The 17,302-nt window shown below is 38.5% G+C and overlaps 1 protein-coding gene across 1 annotated transcript; it reads right to left on the bottom strand.

Annotated features, from left to right (window-relative positions):
• Positions 1–13,043: 13,043 nt before the first annotated feature.
• On the bottom strand, positions 13,044–17,085 carry LOC124401805 (serine/threonine-protein kinase pim-3). The gene is made up of 6 exons (XM_046874289.1): positions 16,551–17,085; positions 16,178–16,287; positions 16,000–16,050; positions 15,554–15,917; positions 14,656–14,832; positions 13,044–14,349 (listed from the first exon to the last, which is right to left on the bottom strand). The coding sequence occupies exons 1-6, from the start codon at positions 16,636–16,638 to the stop codon at positions 14,165–14,167; spliced, it is 975 nt and encodes a 324-aa protein (XP_046730245.1). The 5' UTR covers positions 16,639–17,085; the 3' UTR covers positions 13,044–14,164.
• Positions 17,086–17,302: the final 217 nt, after the last annotated feature.

The raw sequence follows: 17,302 nt of genomic DNA, 5'->3' as shown, positions 1-17,302 counted from the left end.
ATAAACACACACACACTCACACACCCTACCACACATTTTCTGGATTTTACTATTATAGTGAGGACCTTTTATGGATATAATAATTTATGCATTTAATTATTGTTATACACCTAAATTAAACCTTAAATACAACCATAACCAAAAAAGTCAGTCTTTACATACAAGGTAGTCACAATTGTAAACACACACACACACACACACACACACACACACACACACACACACACACACACACACACACACACACACACACACACACACTTCCCTCCAAGATGTCATTTTTTCATCAGAAAACAGGCTGATCCACCTGCTGATTAATGGTTAGCAGAAAAGAAAAGCCATGTGCTGAGGCATTCTAGCTAATAATGAGGTCATTTCAAATGAGAGCCTCATGGAAAGCAATGTACTTTGCCATGGTGATGACACTTGGTATGTGTTGTTTACAGGATGTGGAGCTGAACTTACGGGATGTGTCAGTGGCACACAGGCACATGGAGACACAAACACTTACAATAATAGGGCTGCTCTATACTTTAGGGCAAGTTATTTAATGAATCAAATCCGTAACATAATAATTTGTCTTTGTATGTGTGTAAAATAAAAATAGCCAACAGACAGGAACAGATAATTATCGGTTAAATGTACAACAGTGAGATATCACTTATAATAGGGGTGTTTTACTAATATTTGTAAAGGTCTGGTTACATCCAATAAGCAGTTATTAGCACTGAATGGAGGCAGCATTTCACTGTTTTATGCTTTATTGCATTATATCTGTTAAAAAATAACACATAAAAATGATGTTTTGTTTTTACACTGACAATTTAGATGGCCACTATTGACTTTGCTAACAATTCTGAATAAATTGTTTATTCGGTTTATTTAATTTTTATGTAGGGGAAATATAATTGTCCATTTGTCATCAAATTCAGTTTTTACCCTTGACAAGACATGTCACATCTAATCAGACCAGAGATTGTAAATAGAATTTAATTATTAGAATTAAACTGCTTTATAATGAAATGGAATTCTTTAAGATTGTAAAAACTCTCCTCTTTTGGAATAATTATCTTTGCAAGGTCTGTAACTTGTTTCAGATAAATAACATATAATAATCTGATAAACTGCCACAGAGGTCCTTCGACAGAAGCCATGATGGTTCATGTTTTGAAAACACGACTTCAGGTTGGTTTTTATTTTTTTATTCTACTTATCAGCTCTGCTACAGTTATTTTTACAACTTCATTCTGTCTTTAAACTTTGCTGTTTTCGAATCTTGGCCGGAGTTCACCACTGAATCATCCCTGATTTAAACACATACTCAAGTAACCTTAAATGTACATTATGCTTGATTGCCACAGACAATAAAACTGACATATTTCCCAGTAGTATGAAAAGAATAAAAAATCTACTATTCAGAGTGAAATTCTTAGAGCAGATGTTAAGGCAATAAACCTTAATCTCGATCTTATTCTTTTTTTAGTTTTTTTTTTTAGTTTTTATAGATTCTGCATTTTTTAAAGATGGGACTTTTTTTTTTCTAGCCAATAAATTTGTGGCTATGTGGTACTAAGAATAGCCAGTATCTTCCTGATTGCACAATTATACCACAAACCCTAATGAAAGGCAAAGATCATCATAAAAACATTTTTTTTCTGTATGTGTTTAAACTACATTAGAATACAGTTGATTTTTTGTGTTATATTTAGGTAAATATTAAACATCGAAATATATGTTCTGCATTTAGATTTAATTTAAGTACTCTATAAGTAAATAGTTTTTCTCGTCTTGCCTCAGTGCATGGGATTATTAAAGCACTACAGATGTACTTGTTGAAACTGGTTGAAAAACACACACCAGACACATTCATGCAATAGTATTTCAATAAAAAAAAAGATTTTTGTTGCACTTTCAACCTGAACTTTAGAAAGTTGTTGTCAATCCAGCGGATAGGTTTAAACACCAGGAAACAGTGGTTTCCTCGTAAAATATGTGATGTGTCTTCAGTTTTCTGTTATCATTTCATCATTCCCAAAAACTGTCCATTTCAATTTGTTTTTGTAGAGCCGGAACATTCTGTGCATAGAAAAAGTACATTATTGTGCAGTCCTTGCCAGGAAAATGAACTAATAAATAGAAATTAAGTCCTGTACTCGCATTCCTGCTGACGCCGTATCCTGAGGAAACAACTCGGTGCAAACTCGATGAGCAAGGAAGTATGATAAACCAAAATCTTCAAAGTCACCAGATTACTAGAAATCCAGTGCTTAGATTTTGAGATGTAATAACAAAAAACACAATTCTGGTGCACGGTAGTTTCATCACAATTAGCTCAGTGGCTGTTATAATCAACTGAACTGCAGTTTGAAGTAAAAAGGGTACAATACTACACAACACTTGTTTCAATGTAAAATCAAATTTTAATTTACATACATCAGGTCAACAAGAGCTTACAAAAAGCTACACATACCGATTGCTTGCATTGACTTATTGTACAGTGTTCATTTAGTAAGTTTTATGCTTTCTGATTCTCATAAGGCAGTCCATTTTCATTCATCAAGATCCTCAACCTGTTGATGCTGACTATTTTGCTGGTAGGTCAAAGATGAATAAGTGAAAAGATGAATAAGATGTGAATAGCATAATGGTGTCAACAGCTCTTTTAATATGAAATTTAAAGCTATAAACCCTGACCTGCATGGACAAGATATATAGATCGATAGATAGATAGATAAAAGAGCTACTGTATAAAGGATAAAAGCTAAAGTTCTGCTGAAATAAAATCTATTTCCACTTTTATCAGGTACTCTAACAGCATTGAGGATGATGAAGAAAAAATAAAGACAATTAAAATGATGAATTTTGTTACAAAATAAAACTTGCCATTGAATATCACTTACAAATTACAAAGATTACTTCGCAAGTCAATCTGGTAGGCTTTGTTTTTAATGGGGTTAGGTTCTGTTGTTTTGGTTTAGTTTCAGGTGTCTAAATCAGGCATAATTTAGTGTAATAATCAGCACTGAAACATAGATAAGATGATATACACTTTTGTGTATATGTAATTATTTTTCAGTGGTTGTGTTCTTTGTGAGTAACTGAATAATAGAATCCTGTTGTTTTCTTGAATGTTCGAATGTCTGCGTCAGGTTCGTGCAGGTTCATTTTTGTAAACAAACTTATACAAGAGAAGGAAAGTAGGACAGGTTCTGCCTCTTATTTCCAGCCCCCTTTTTCTATGTAATGACCACTTTCATTTGACCTATTTTGCTGTAACTAAACTCTTAAACACATGCACACTCTTACATTACATGTTCTAGGGCTGTTTAAGAGGGAGAATGTGATGCATATTGTGATTTTTTGCGCCTGACAATAGCAGATGAGCTGTGCAGATTTGGACTGGAGAAACAGAACTCCTGAAAGACATGAAAGGAGCCGCCATGGTGCCGCAGCGGAACTGAAAATATTCTGAACGAGCTGCTGACATATTCAAAGAGTCATAAGGTGATATTATCCTGTGTATTGTGTGTCATTTATTCTCTTAGAAAATTTGGAACAATGCAAATGTGTTAGTGAGGATAAGCAGGCCCATTTCAGAGAACAAACTGTTCCTGTTGAAATCCGATCAGGTCTCAGACAAGAGCGCTGTAATGAGCTGGGTCATCTATGGAAAGAGATTCCGTAAACAGATAGGGGGTGGAGAGTACTCACCTTTGTAGGTTAAAATGACAACCAATAACAACCGTTCTTTTTAATATCAATACCTCAAGCCTTCTAGGAACTGATCTGCACTAGTTTAAAGCAGTGCTTTGTTGTAGAGAAACTTGACACCTAAATAAGTATTTCTCAGGATCTGTTCTTTCTCATTCTGCATTGTAAAAAGTGTTGACCCAAAACAGTCTTGTGTAGCACCAGCTTCAGGCTAGGTGATAACATAAACTAGCAGCTGGGACAATCAGTTCTAGCTCAGATGCACTTGAGGGTGAGTGTCAACATGGAACAAAACAACAGTACATGCTGTGAGTAACCCTGGGTGTTAACATCTGAACAGTCGATGTGCTTTAAGTGTTAAAGGCCAGCTGGGCATGACCCCTGAATGTTTGTTGTAGAACGTATGCAGATGCAGATCTATAAATAGAGAATGTAAGGCTAAAGGTCAAAACTTCCTGCTTTGGTTTTATGGAGATGTTGCCACTTCCTTTGAAAAGTGTTCATTCTACTAAGACAGCTGTGATGATGATTGTAGTGATAGCAAAGATGGATATATAGATGGATTGATGGATTGAGGCATTGAGGCTGTGTGCTCAGATTGTTTAAATGACCTCCATTAAAAAATTGGTTGGCTAAGGTCAGCAAAACCACCTCTTCAATGCTCTAATGGTGGTATATTAGTGCGATTGGAAGATAGGACAAATGACATCCTTTGAACCACAAGTGGGCTACAAATTATTTTGTATTAGCCTTATATTATTAGACACTTTAATTAACAGTGATAACTGAGTACCTTCATTGATATCTTTTACCTCAAATATTTGGTTTGGTTGAATGCTAGAAATGTAATCCTCATCATTTCAAATGAATGTTTTCAGTCGAAATTTAAAGGAAAGCACCGACTGCTCTTTTCAACATGCACGACTTCATAGATTCACATAATTGGTTAAAGTGATTAACAAGGTAAAGTAATGCCCCCACCCAACCATAGATGCTAATCGATATGTTGAATATTTTTGTTACCCCACTTGTAACTTTTTCTATGATCTTTTCACACCAATTACAAGTCAGTCAACTAGAAACTGTTCACTTACTTTGGCTTTGTTTATGCTCTTTATCAAGAGTAAACATTTTGGCTTTGCCATCTGTGTCCACATCAAGCAGTTACATTTGTCCTCAGTATTATTACATGTGGCAGTTTGTATGATCAGCAATCTGATGGTACCCAGAAGTGTTTATGGTTCTTCAATACAGCAGTAAATCTGTTTAGCCATTAGAGCATGATGCAGGTTTTTTTGAATGAACTAGAGCTGCGATCGGACCTATTCCTGTACAATGGATTGATTTCTGTTTTTTTGTGTTTGATTTTCTTTGTGTGAAATACATGCAGGTGATCTGCAAATTTGGATGTTATACCTAAGCCTTATAACCCACACAAGTAACTTTCCCTGTGTAAATACTGACTTGTGTAAATGATGTAAACTACAGGCTCTAATTGTATAATAATGGAAAAAAGCTAACCAGCACATTGGTTAAAACAGTATCCAATAATGATTGTCTTAAGCTTTATAGGATGCTAATTGGCTTGGACATTGACAAGTAGGAGATTTGCAAATGCTGCATCTTTAAAGGGGCTCCAGATGGAGGTGTCTTTCTCTTTTGCTGTATTGAGAAGAACAACAGTAGATTTTGAAAAAGGGGGTGGGTATGTAAAAAAAAGAATGGATCTCAAGAAAAGAAACATCATGGTGAGCTGAAAGAAAAGGGTAAAGCTCGCTATCTATTGATTCTTTTGTTGATGGTGCTTCCTTCAGCAAGGAGCACTGAACCATCTGGAAATGTACAACCTAAACACAGCCCAACATTTTGACTTCTACACAAGATTTGTATCATTGTGCACAAAAACATTGCAGTGGAATGGTTGAACAGTTATACACAGTTGAACACAAGATAATGGTTATATAGTTTTGTAGTCTAAGTATTTTCTTATATTTGATAAGAAATGAACACGTGAAGTAGAAACTCTTCCCTCATTAAATATGTCTGATTGATTTAATTCAATTCTTTTAACAATAGACATTGACTCAAAGCAACTTTTTCAGAGATAAACAGGTTAGAAAATAAGAATTTATATGTTAGTGCCTAAAAAGATGTGATGAGGAAGAAACCTTGAGAGGAAGCAGACTGAAAGGGAAGCCATCCTCATCTGGGTGGCACAGAATGTCTATTCATTACACTTTCAACATTGTTGAGGTGTGCTATTCAGTGATGAGTCCTTAAATGCAGAATTATTCATGCAAATTGCATTCCTAAGTCATTATAGTAGACTGGTTATATTAATTATGAGCCAAATACATCCTAATAGTTCTTGAGTTGTTCATTAATGTCATTGATCTTTAGGCTGTATATGTGGATTAATGATTTAATGATTTTGATTTCAACTGAAATTGGCAGTTCGGCCTGGTTTGTCATGTTAACGTTAAAATTCCACTCTGAAACAGAAAGTGAATAAAAAGAATAATAAAATGATACAATGACAATGACAGCTTTTTCTAATATATATATATATATATATATATATATATATATATATATATATATATATATATATATATATATATTATTATTATTTTTTTTTTTCATTGAATTAAAAAAAGAGCTAAAATGTATGCATATTCAGTCAAGCGTGTTTAGGCACGTGTCATTTCTATACTCTATATGTGCAAGAACATTAACTGATTGCATATATATAATGCATTAGCAAGCCAAAGATCAAACCTTTTGCAATATTCATTTGTTATATCATGACTGTCTTTGCCAGGGGTGCAAGAAAAAACATTCCTTCCATTTTGCACAATAAACATCTCTCTTCCTTCACTCTGTGATTACAGCCTTGCATTTGACCCTGTTATTATATCAGAAGAAGGACTAGTCATTGCTTTTCCTCCATCCTGTTGTTTATGCAGAATATGTTCAAGGCACAGAACATTCATCTTGATTTACAATAATGAGCCCACAATGTGCTACGCTATCTCATGATTGATTCCTGCAGTGCTACACTGCTTCAAAGAAAACACAGGAGATGCAATATGCAGGTGCACCGTTTATTTTATTTTTTACATTAAAATTAGAGTGTTCCATAACCATACATGCGCTGCATCTTTTCTAAGGCGTGTGACAGAAAATCCTGGAGTCATCCTAGGATACTTTTACAACGACGCTCACTCATGACCTAATCAGAGCGAGTAGCTAATCTTGAACAGAGAATAATCCCTGGAGACTTGGACACTAAAGAGTGTCCTTTGCTCACCCCAGGACTCTCCTCTATAGCTATTGTTGAAAGCATTCTACTAATAATACTGAATTAAACTAATGAGATTTTAATGAGTGAAATTTATAAACTGTATCTTTTGCTCATCTTACCATTTGATAAATTTGATAAATAACCCCACAGAATGTTAACTGTCTATAACCTCCTTTTTAGAGTACATATTTTCAGACTGAAATCACAGGGACTTTCCAAAAAAAGAGTCAAAATATTGATATATGATAGAATAACAACCCTAATGTCCACACAGGAGAAAACTGAAGCTTGATAAAATGCATATAACTATCCATATCCACCAGATGGGCTGACATGATGCACATACTAGTGTTTGTGTCATTGGGCACCACAATCTTATTAGTGTTTCTCTTGACTCTTTACTCACTGTTTGTTGTGTTTTGATGGAGCGCCTGGCAACAGGAGTGAGCAAACTTTTCGGTGCATGATCAGACCTTTGCGACCGAACTCGTCACTCTCCCTTTCACATCCATTCATTGCCTTTTTATGTTTGAAGCAACACACACACACACACACACACACACACACACACACACACACACACACACACACACACACACACACACTGCATTCTGTCTGCTTCTGTGGGTAAGAACAATGAGCTCCTTCACTCACCTTCACTCAGAAGCCAGGTGAGCTGGCTGTGGAAATGATGATGAAGCCGATGCAAGGAACTAAAGCCACGGCAAGAAGGAACATGAAGTCAGAGTACACCGACTTGCAAAAACAGCAGGGAATAACAATGTACTAATCACTGTTTCCTGGCTTTCCATGACACTTTCCATTTTCACCATTTACCAGATTGATGGCTGTTAGTTACATATTGTTTATGATCAGGGCTGGAAAAATCAAGTAACAGTAGAACAGTAGCAAGTGGTTGTATGATTTGTACTGTTCCAATTATACATTATGCCCCTACGAGGAATATTTTATATATTTCATGTCACAGACACACATGCTTTGTATGAATTTTGGAAGACCAAGATGTTTTTTACTCTCTGTAATTTTAGGTAAGACATTTTCTTGGTGGCTTTTAGGTCTCTTCAAGCTGATGGAATATGTGAAATATGTGAATTTTGAGTGTACATTCAAATCAATGCTTTGTATTTTTTTAATGTTGCAAAAATTAAATTACTTATGACATATTCACTATATGGACAAAAGTACTGACTCTTCGGTTCTTCTAAAAAAACTGTTACCACAATGCTGGAAGTACGCAGTTGTATAGCATGTTTTCGGATCCAGTATGATAAATCTCTGCATCCACTTGAATGTCTCTAGGTTTCGTATGTAACCTTAGTTCCCTGAGGGAACGAGATGCTGTGTCGCAATGCTTTGGGAACACTTGCACATTGATCACGGCCTAAATCACGTGTGTAATCCGCCAACGGCAAGACGCAACCAGGAAGCTACAAAATGCGCATGCAGTGGAGCCGACGCTAACTCCTGCAAATGAGAAGGGAAGCGTGGCAGGAATGCAGGGAGTGTGGCTCGGAGATGCACATATGTAACCTAGAGATGTTCCCTTTCAGGAACTAAAGCTGCGTTGCAACAGTTTGGGAACGAGATTCCAAGCATGCCACACTGACCAGTCCTTGCCTACCAGTGCTTGCACTGGACACAGTCGGCTTTTGTTTCTCCTGGTCAGGGGCTTGAAAAGGAGGAGGGTGGAATGCCTGCAGCACGACAGGTCGTAAGGGAGCCGTGGGCACCTTAGGAGCATACACTGGTTTGAGGTAAAGAAAGGCACTGGCCATGCCAGGGGTAAACTCCAGGAGAGACGGGGCCACGAAAAAAGCCTGAAGGTCCCACCCCCTTTTCAGGGAGGATATAGCCAGAAGGAAAGCAGGACCCTTAGGTCCGCTGGCTCCTTAGGCTTGGGCCTAGAGCGTCGCTGATGGCCCTTGGGACCCTCCAGGGGGTTCCAGGTGGCAACGCTTTGTTTTTGGGCTTCGCGGTGCCCGGCACCGCCGGGCTGGGGCTGTGCCCGCCGAGTGGCCCCTTGGGAGCGATGAGGAAGATACCACCTCCTGGAACTTACGGTGCCAGAAGTGGCCATCGGAGCGTTTAGCAAAAAAGCCCTGTCCCTATCGGGAATATCCGACAGGGTGAGCCACAGATGCCTTTCTGTGGCTACTAAGGCTGACAGGTCCACTTGCAAACCCCACAACATCCGGCGACGCTTTGCCTCGGCACTCTCCTCGAAGAGTGCTCTCCACGAGCGGAGAGTGCGCATAGCCATGCGGCTACAATGCAAGCAGTCGACTCCCTTGAGAGTCGACTAAGCATGCTCCTCTCCCAAGCAAATGGCACACTGGCTGTGTGTATCCCCCAGAATTAAACAAGGCAAGGAGGAACACACAGCCGGAGGTTTATGCCTGCACCCCGCCGGTGACGTCGCATCTTTCTGTTGGCCAGATTACACACGTGATTCAAATCATGAACTATGCAGAAGCGTTCCCAAAGCATGGAGATGCAGCTCGAGTTCCTAAAAGAGAACTTGGAAACCCAAACATGTTTCAGCATGGCAATGCCCCTGTGCACAAAGCGAGCTTCATGAAGATATAGTTTACATGGTCTGGAGAGGAAGATCTTGAGTGGCCTGCTATAGAGCTGTAATCTCAGGTCTTTGAAAAAATTAGGACACTGACTGCACCCCAGGCCTCCTCATCCTACATCAGTGCCTTACTTTACTAACACCCTTGTGGCTGATGTACACAAATATCTACAAAAAACACACCAACATCTAGTGGAACATCTTCTCAGAAGAGTGGAGGGAATTATAAGAGCAAATCTTGTTACCTGCTTTGCCTTTATTAAAGTTGAAATCTTTATGGATCACTCTTAGTTTGTCATTTGATCATTTGGGGTCAGGAGTTTGAATCAAAACAATGCCACATTTATCATGGGCAGGATCCAATGAAGCAAATTTAAAGGTACTCATTGGGTAGATGGATTGGTGTATGGCACTCTTTTCCCTGTCAATCATAGTAAGCCATCCGTGACCAAGTATGAGGTCATGTATGTGAAATAGAGCAGATAGCACTTTCCTCCAAGTGTCTTACACTGTGTCACAGCATGAGCAACAGATAGTTCTCGGAGGATGCCTGCAGTAGCTTTGGCTAGTGTGTAACAGGGGAGAACTGGCTTGTTGGTGGGAACTGGTAGGCAAGGAAAAAATTCAAAAAATAAAAATAAATGGTTGATTAATCCTATTAATTTGTTCCTGCATTGCTACAATAACATGAAGAGCGATGAGTAATCTTCTAGCTCACTCTGTTTACCATGAAGTAATGCCAGTGCTGAATATTAACTATATCTACTAGTCATTAGTTACAGAGTGGGAACATAGGCTATTAATGAGGCTATTCATTAAACAAAGTAGCCAGCATTGACTACAGATTCTCTTCTCTTATTCTCAATTCTCCCTCTAATTCTCGCTATTTTTCTACCGTCCTTGTTTCACACTGATGGAGTCTCTGTCTGCCCGTGTGCCACCCACCTCTCAGTCTGTGCACTCTGAAGGTCCACATGCTCATCTGGCACCCTCCTCCTTGTCTGTCAGGTTGTCAGTGCAATGTTAGCACCGAGTGGCATAGAGCGCCAACTGTGCCAGCTCAGGCCTTGATCTGCATGCAGTTATCACTGAAGCCACGCCAGCACTCAAGCTGTCACTCATTTAACATTCACACTTGGAGACAAGACAGAAAATCACTGATGTCCCTTAATTGCTAAGCATTTTCTTTCTTGTTTTTCATTGCGGCCTCCAAGTGCGTTTAGAGATTGTTATTTTATGTTTACGGTTCATTAGCTATTTCTAATCATTCTTAATAAAAATTAATAAAACGGTTTAGGGTCAAAGTGGATCTCATGAAACATTTGACAGATTTAATGGCATGCTATATTCCTTCTGGTTTGCTTCCAATTAAGAAGGTCTGATTGAAAACACCTTTCTGATAAGATTGAAGCTCAGCAAGAGAAACAGAGAGGCATATGCTCTCTCAGTTTAAATTGGAAGCCACATGCAAAGATCATGTTCTACCTTAACAGAAGGCCTGATTAAGATAACAGCCATTTACATGTGAAAAGCCTAAGGGGGCTTTTAAGGCAGAACATTTTACCCAGGATGCAATTTGGAAACAGATGTCATTACCATGATAGTGCCTTGTGGTGATAAAATAAAATATATTAAAACATTAAAACATTAAATGCTGGATGTTAAAATATGCTTTTTTAAAGATAATTAGGTTTGTGAATGTATTTATAATTAGTTTCAATTTGTTATATTGTTTTGTGGAAAGGATTTGCACTTGGTTTACATGGTTCTCAAGCTTATTTATTGTAACTGGGCAGGTTGTGTATTAAGGGTTGTAAACCTCAGGCTTCCATAAAATACAACAGGATTTCAATTGAGGAAATGATGAAATGTTTTACCATACCACTGAATCTGCTGAATATGTTGATCGATATGTAACCAGAAAATTTATAGTATTTTAAGAATATAGTATTTGAGGAATATGATAAATTAGAGAATATCACAGTTACAGGCAAATCCCTTTGGTTAGCTTTTAAAAGTCATTTATGAGATTAAACAATGTTTATAACATCTTAAAATCATTTCTTTTATCAATCAGTTTATTTTTAATATTTGACTCATGAGTGTAGGCTCAATTAATTTCAATTGTCTTTTACATCAATAAATCAATAGACATCATAGTAATCAAAACATTCAAAATCTAGGACACATGCTGTGCTGATGCACACTGTATAATGTGAAGTGAAATGCTTTTATTGACATTCTGTGACAGACATCTATTTAATTTCCATCACTTCATTGTATTGTACTATAAAGCTTTCCATTGCTAATCTACCTACATCAACATTATATAATAATTTACTCTGACAGTATTTATGGGCTTTCATTAAGCCCATTTGTTTTAAGTGTCCAGTCTTGAATTAGCTAATAACCAAACTAATAGCCATCATCTCGATTGTCATTCCCACTATAACCTATATATATATATATATATATATATATATATATATATATATATATATATATATATATACATACATTATGCATCTTATTTTAAGTTCCTCTGCTTTGTGTAAATGAATTGTGTCTTTTCTACTGTCTTTGAGCCAAACATTTCTTCATTTCTTGGGTTTATAGCAAACTCCTGCAAAAAGGTCTCTGGGCACAGCTGTTAAAATGTTAATTTGTATGCTTTTGGTTGTTGTTTTAAGTGCCTTTTCATTGTCATTTCTAAATGGCAAAGGCCCAGGAGGATAATAAAATACATGATTGATGAGCTACAGGCACATCCCACAGTTCATGTAGTTTGCTTACCAGAGAGGGCAGCACACACTCATCAGAGGTGCGGACAGTGGAAAACTGTGACTCATGTTTTTACCAAGAATACTAATAATTTAGCTACTTGTGTTAAGCAAAAAGATAAAAATCTAGGGGAATTTAAATTCGGGTTTAGATATAAAAACATGTTGATTTAAGAAAATAATGAATGATGAAATGCTGTGATGTGGCCTGATGTGAATCTGGACAGCAGAAAACCGACTGATTGTTAGAAATCACAGCTGAGACCCCTTTTACAACTGCTACACATCTTGTTCCAGAAAGCTTCATCATACCGGTTACATATATTTTTTCTTCAATAACAAATATATATTCTTTGTGATCAAGATCAAAAACGAAGAAAACACAAATATTCTGTATAAATGAAAGTTTAATTGAAATGTTCTTGTATAAAAATAGCTTTTCCATTGGGTTTCATACAACTTATTCTTTAGAGAGAATGCCTAACACGAGGCTGTGTAGCCTGTGATACGTATACCCCATCTATCGCAATTCTGCAAAACACTTCCATCTGTTATAGGGAGATTACACAGAGCCAAAAACAACAGTAATGGATTTTTGATTTCAAATGACAATAGCCGAGAGAAGTTAAATAACATTCATCGCTCTTTCAAATTGAAGTAAACCTTGTTTTTATTCCTTTTTACATTGACAACACTTTCAGTGCATCCACCATCTCTTGTCCAAATGTAAAAAAAGACAACAGGAATGCAAACAAAAGGCCATATAAAGATATGCAAAATTTGGGATTTAAGCATGACAATAAATAAAAAAATAAATAGCCACAGAGTGTGGAATGTCTAAATGTTACAAATAAATTAAATGCAAAAAAGAAAACTGTACAAAAAAAAAACTGTACAAGTTAATCTTTAATTAAAATTTATAAAAAAAAAGGAAAAAAAAAGATTTATGAATATTGCATTGATTGTGCATTTTCACACCAAGGCCCCCCAAAACCCAGGAGACAGACAAATGTAGTTTCAGCAGTGGGATGAAGAGCAGAAGAGTAAGCTGAGAAGAGGACCAGTTCAGACCCTCAGAAGGTACAGCGGTTATACCAAATCTCTATACACATTCAGAGTAAGGAAAAAAAGAAGTTTTTTTTCTAGACAACCTATATAGGCTAAAATGTGACTGAGCAGCGTTAGAAAGAGACGCAGTGAGTGTGTGCGTTTCAAGTATTTTATCGGTCGACCCCTCCCCACTGTGAGACCGTTGAACTGGATTGAGGTTTATGTGGAATAGATCATCACCAAACTCTATGATACCTCCAAACCAGCTCAAGGGAAACTTTCAAACAAAACAACAAAAGCAACAATGAAAGCCCCAAAACAGCAGCTTTCAAAAAGGCACTCCAAATCAAAAATTAAAACATTTAAATAAAAAGTTGTCCAAGCTCTATGAGAGCAGCCACATCTGTGTAGGAGGCTTGCCAGATGCATAAACCAGCCTTGTAACAATAAAATAATAATAATAATAATTAGTGCTGGTAAGTCCACCCAAACAGCTAATGTTCCCCATTAGGAAACACATTTTATGAATTGTAAAAAAAATAAAAATAATAATAATAATAAAATAAAAAGATTGAAAGGAAGAGCAAACTGTAATAAATTATGATTCCTAAAAAAAAAAAAAAAAAAAAAAAAAAAAAGAATCTTCAAGCCTGATGAAGGCAGGGATAGAGATTAAGAGTCAGTAGAGTTCGTGCTCTCGCTTGGAGCAAAATGTTATTTCTTTTAGAGGCTCTCCTTGCTGGAGCTCATGCTGGAAGTGTCTGTACTGATGGTACGTAGCCGGATGTCACCCTCCTCCGTCTTGGATGCTTCAGCATGACGCATCCATGGATGCTCAAAGATCTGCTCCAGAGTTGGCCTGTCTGATGGCCTCAGGGACAAACACCACTTAATCAACTGCTGGCACTCTGTAGGAACACACAGCAAGCCATAGATTAGCATCCTGCTCCAAGCAGCTCTGAACACAATGACCACTACCACACCCAATTTACTACACAGTGCGTTATTCTATCAAGCCATGAAAGCCAAATTAATATCCAGGGCACTCAACTGATGTACTGCAGCCCAAGGAAAGCTGAGCATGCACAATATATTTAAGGAAATAGGAAGTACAGTGCACAAAATATATTTGAACTACCATCATTTCAGCATGCAATGTATAGCTTTTAAAAAAAATAGATAATTTAAAAATAAAAAAGAAACACTGTACAAACCTGCAGAGATTCTCCGTCTGAAATAGAGTTTTCCTCTGAGGATCTCCTCGTCCTGTTCAAAGGGAATGTCTCCACACACCATGTCATACAACAGCACCCCTAGTGACCAGACAGTGGCTGAGCGGCCATGGTATCTATGGAAACGTATCCATTCTGGGGGACTGTACACTCTTGTACCTGTGACACACATTGAGAGAAAAATAATATGTTAGCTATAAGGACAGAACACAAACAGAAACATTAGTGGCTATGGACACTTTTCTCCCTCCCTCAACCAGAATGTCAGCCCTGCTGGTGACTCAGAGATCAATCTAGATTCTAAAAGGCCCTTAGAAAAAATAGAAAATATAAAAATAAAAAAGGGGGGAAAAAAGATACAACAGTGCTGGAGGGAAGAGTATGAAGGCCAAATCACTCATAACTCAGATGTCTGGTGCTCCGAAAAGCCAACAGTCACACCCTCCCCCAAAGGGCAGGAGTGTCTTGGAGACAAAACGAGACCGAAATAGCAACGTGAGCTGTCACGGGACCTGTGCTCTCAGGTTTCACAACACACATCTGTTACGTGGCAGCCGATCTGTTTACACCCAGGGATGAAGCAAAAACGCTTTATCTAAAGCTTTGAAATGTTGACAATCTTAATTTAAGTATTTGATTTCATGTTTACTAAGCGAGAAGACTATATACATGCCAAACCATGTCATAGCAACAGAAAACATAAGCAAATATAATAAGAGTACTGCAGAAGAAACCCTGATCTGTATGCGTAAACAAGGCATGGGAAAAAACCCACACTTAAAAACAAAACAACATGAGAAATCCCCCTGTAGATCTACCACAACAGTCGTTTTTGGAAAAAAAATCTAAACACTGCAAGCAAACACATGTCAGTGCATACCGTCAAAATCGGTGTACACCGTGTCCTTGAGAATCGCCCCCGAGCCAAAGTCGATCAGCTTGAGTTCTCCAGTGCGCAGGTCCACCAGCAGGTTCTCGTCTTTGATGTCTCTGTGCACCACGCAGCAGCTGTAGCAGTGCCGAACTGCCTCCAGTACTTGACGAAAAAAGCCTCGTGCTGTGCCCTCGTCCAGGGCGCCCTTCTCCGTGATGAAGTCAAACAAGTCTTTGACCATCTCCGGTCTCTCCATAACGATCAGCCAGCCGTCTGGCCTCTCGTACCAGTCCATCAGCTTTATGACTCCACGAAAGTTGGAACCTACTTTTTTCAGCAGCACGATCTCCAGAGGCACCATCACACCATTCTAAAAGAAGAATCCGTTTGTTATTAAGAAAATCCCTGCTGGAACAAGGACACTTGTATATGGCATTCAAAACACTACTTACAATGGTCCCCCATTCGGTCACACGCTCCTTCGCGATGTGTTTGACTGCGACCTGCAATAAAACAAAACGAGAGGACGAATAAAAAAAGTGCACGAGATTTTTAAAAGGAGATCAAAGGCGCCGCCGCGCGTGCGTAAGAGCGCGCACTCGCGCGTTTGTGTGTGTGCGCTTTACTCACCGGTAAACCGTCAGAAATCCGGCTTGCGGCGTAAACCGTCCCGAATCCCCCGCTTCCCAACACGGAACCCACCTGATAGACCTTCTCAAAAGGCTCAGGCTCCACTTTTACTACAGATTAAAACAAGAAGAAGGAACATTCAGGTACATCGGTCATTTTTTCACCACAGGAGAGACACAGAAAAAGACCGAATGAACGTCGTGACCGCTGAGCTGTGGATCCACACCGCTTAGCAAATTAAACTAATTACTATCTCCTGAGACACACAGATATATAAAACCCAAACGGTACTACTAGCTAGGTTGTGGTGAACTAGAATGGGGAGGAAAATAACCCACATTTTTTCACTCGGTTAGCAAGCCGGCTAACTCACCTGGCTGAAGCTGAATTTTCACCGGTAAATGGTCCACGCTGTTTGGGCTGCAGATGTGCGAAAACGAGCCAAACTTTGACAGCAGCATATTTTCAGCGCATGAGGTTATAGTTGTAAAATAAAGGAATCCTCTATTATTCGATTTTTTTCCCGTCCAATTTGGGTGGAGAAAATGCTCTCCGAGCTGCGATGCTAACCCAAGGCACACGCGCGGGCGCGCGCACACAGAGATGAGGCGAAGGTGAACCGACACACAGGTCCGTTAGATCCCGATGCAGCGCTGCGGCTCCGAGAAAAAGCGGTCGAAAAAGTCCATTCGGCGCTTAGATAAATACAATCCTTGGCTGGCTTGAAAAATAAAGAGAATCCTCGGCGACACTCGTCCACCCTGATGAACACCAAGAAGAGACGAGTTGGCGTTACATGTACGCAAATGAACCGTTCGGATTTGGACGTCTCTCTTTTTTTCCCACACTGGAACCGGTCTGCGCTGCGTCTGAGCCGTGGCGCGCACTAATCCTACTCCTATAACGGCAATATTTTGACGCGTGTGCGGAGCAATATCCCTCCGCCTCCCGGGAATCCTTCTTTACCCCTGACTAAATAGTCGATTATTACTCGTTATTTTGGGAGGACAAATGTAACACGCGAAATATATGTCGAGCTAAACACGAAATATTTGCATTTTATTTTATTTTAAATGTCGCATGCGGCGGAACTAGTTCGACGCTCAATGATAACAATGTCTGGAT

Source organism: Silurus meridionalis, chromosome 18 (assembly GCF_014805685.1).
Source record: "Silurus meridionalis isolate SWU-2019-XX chromosome 18, ASM1480568v1, whole genome shotgun sequence".
Taxonomy (NCBI): Eukaryota; Metazoa; Chordata; class Actinopteri; order Siluriformes; family Siluridae; genus Silurus; species Silurus meridionalis.
Note: the sequence above shows the minus strand (reverse complement) of the source record. Positions and strands in the feature narration are given on the sequence as shown.

Excerpts from the sequence above, each read along its gene's own strand:
- LOC124401805 (XM_046874289.1), bottom strand. The coding sequence starts at position 16,638 with ATGCTGCTGTCAAAGTTTGGCTCGTTTTCGCACATCTGCAGCCCAAAC. Across the intron at positions 14,833-15,553 it reads GGTGTACACCGATTTTGACG|GTACAAGAGTGTACAGTCCC; the intron begins GTATGCACTGAC and ends TGTGTGTCACAG. Across the intron at positions 14,350-14,655 it reads CAGACGGAGAATCTCTGCAG|AGTGCCAGCAGTTGATTAAG; the intron begins GTTTGTACAGTG and ends GTGTTCCTACAG.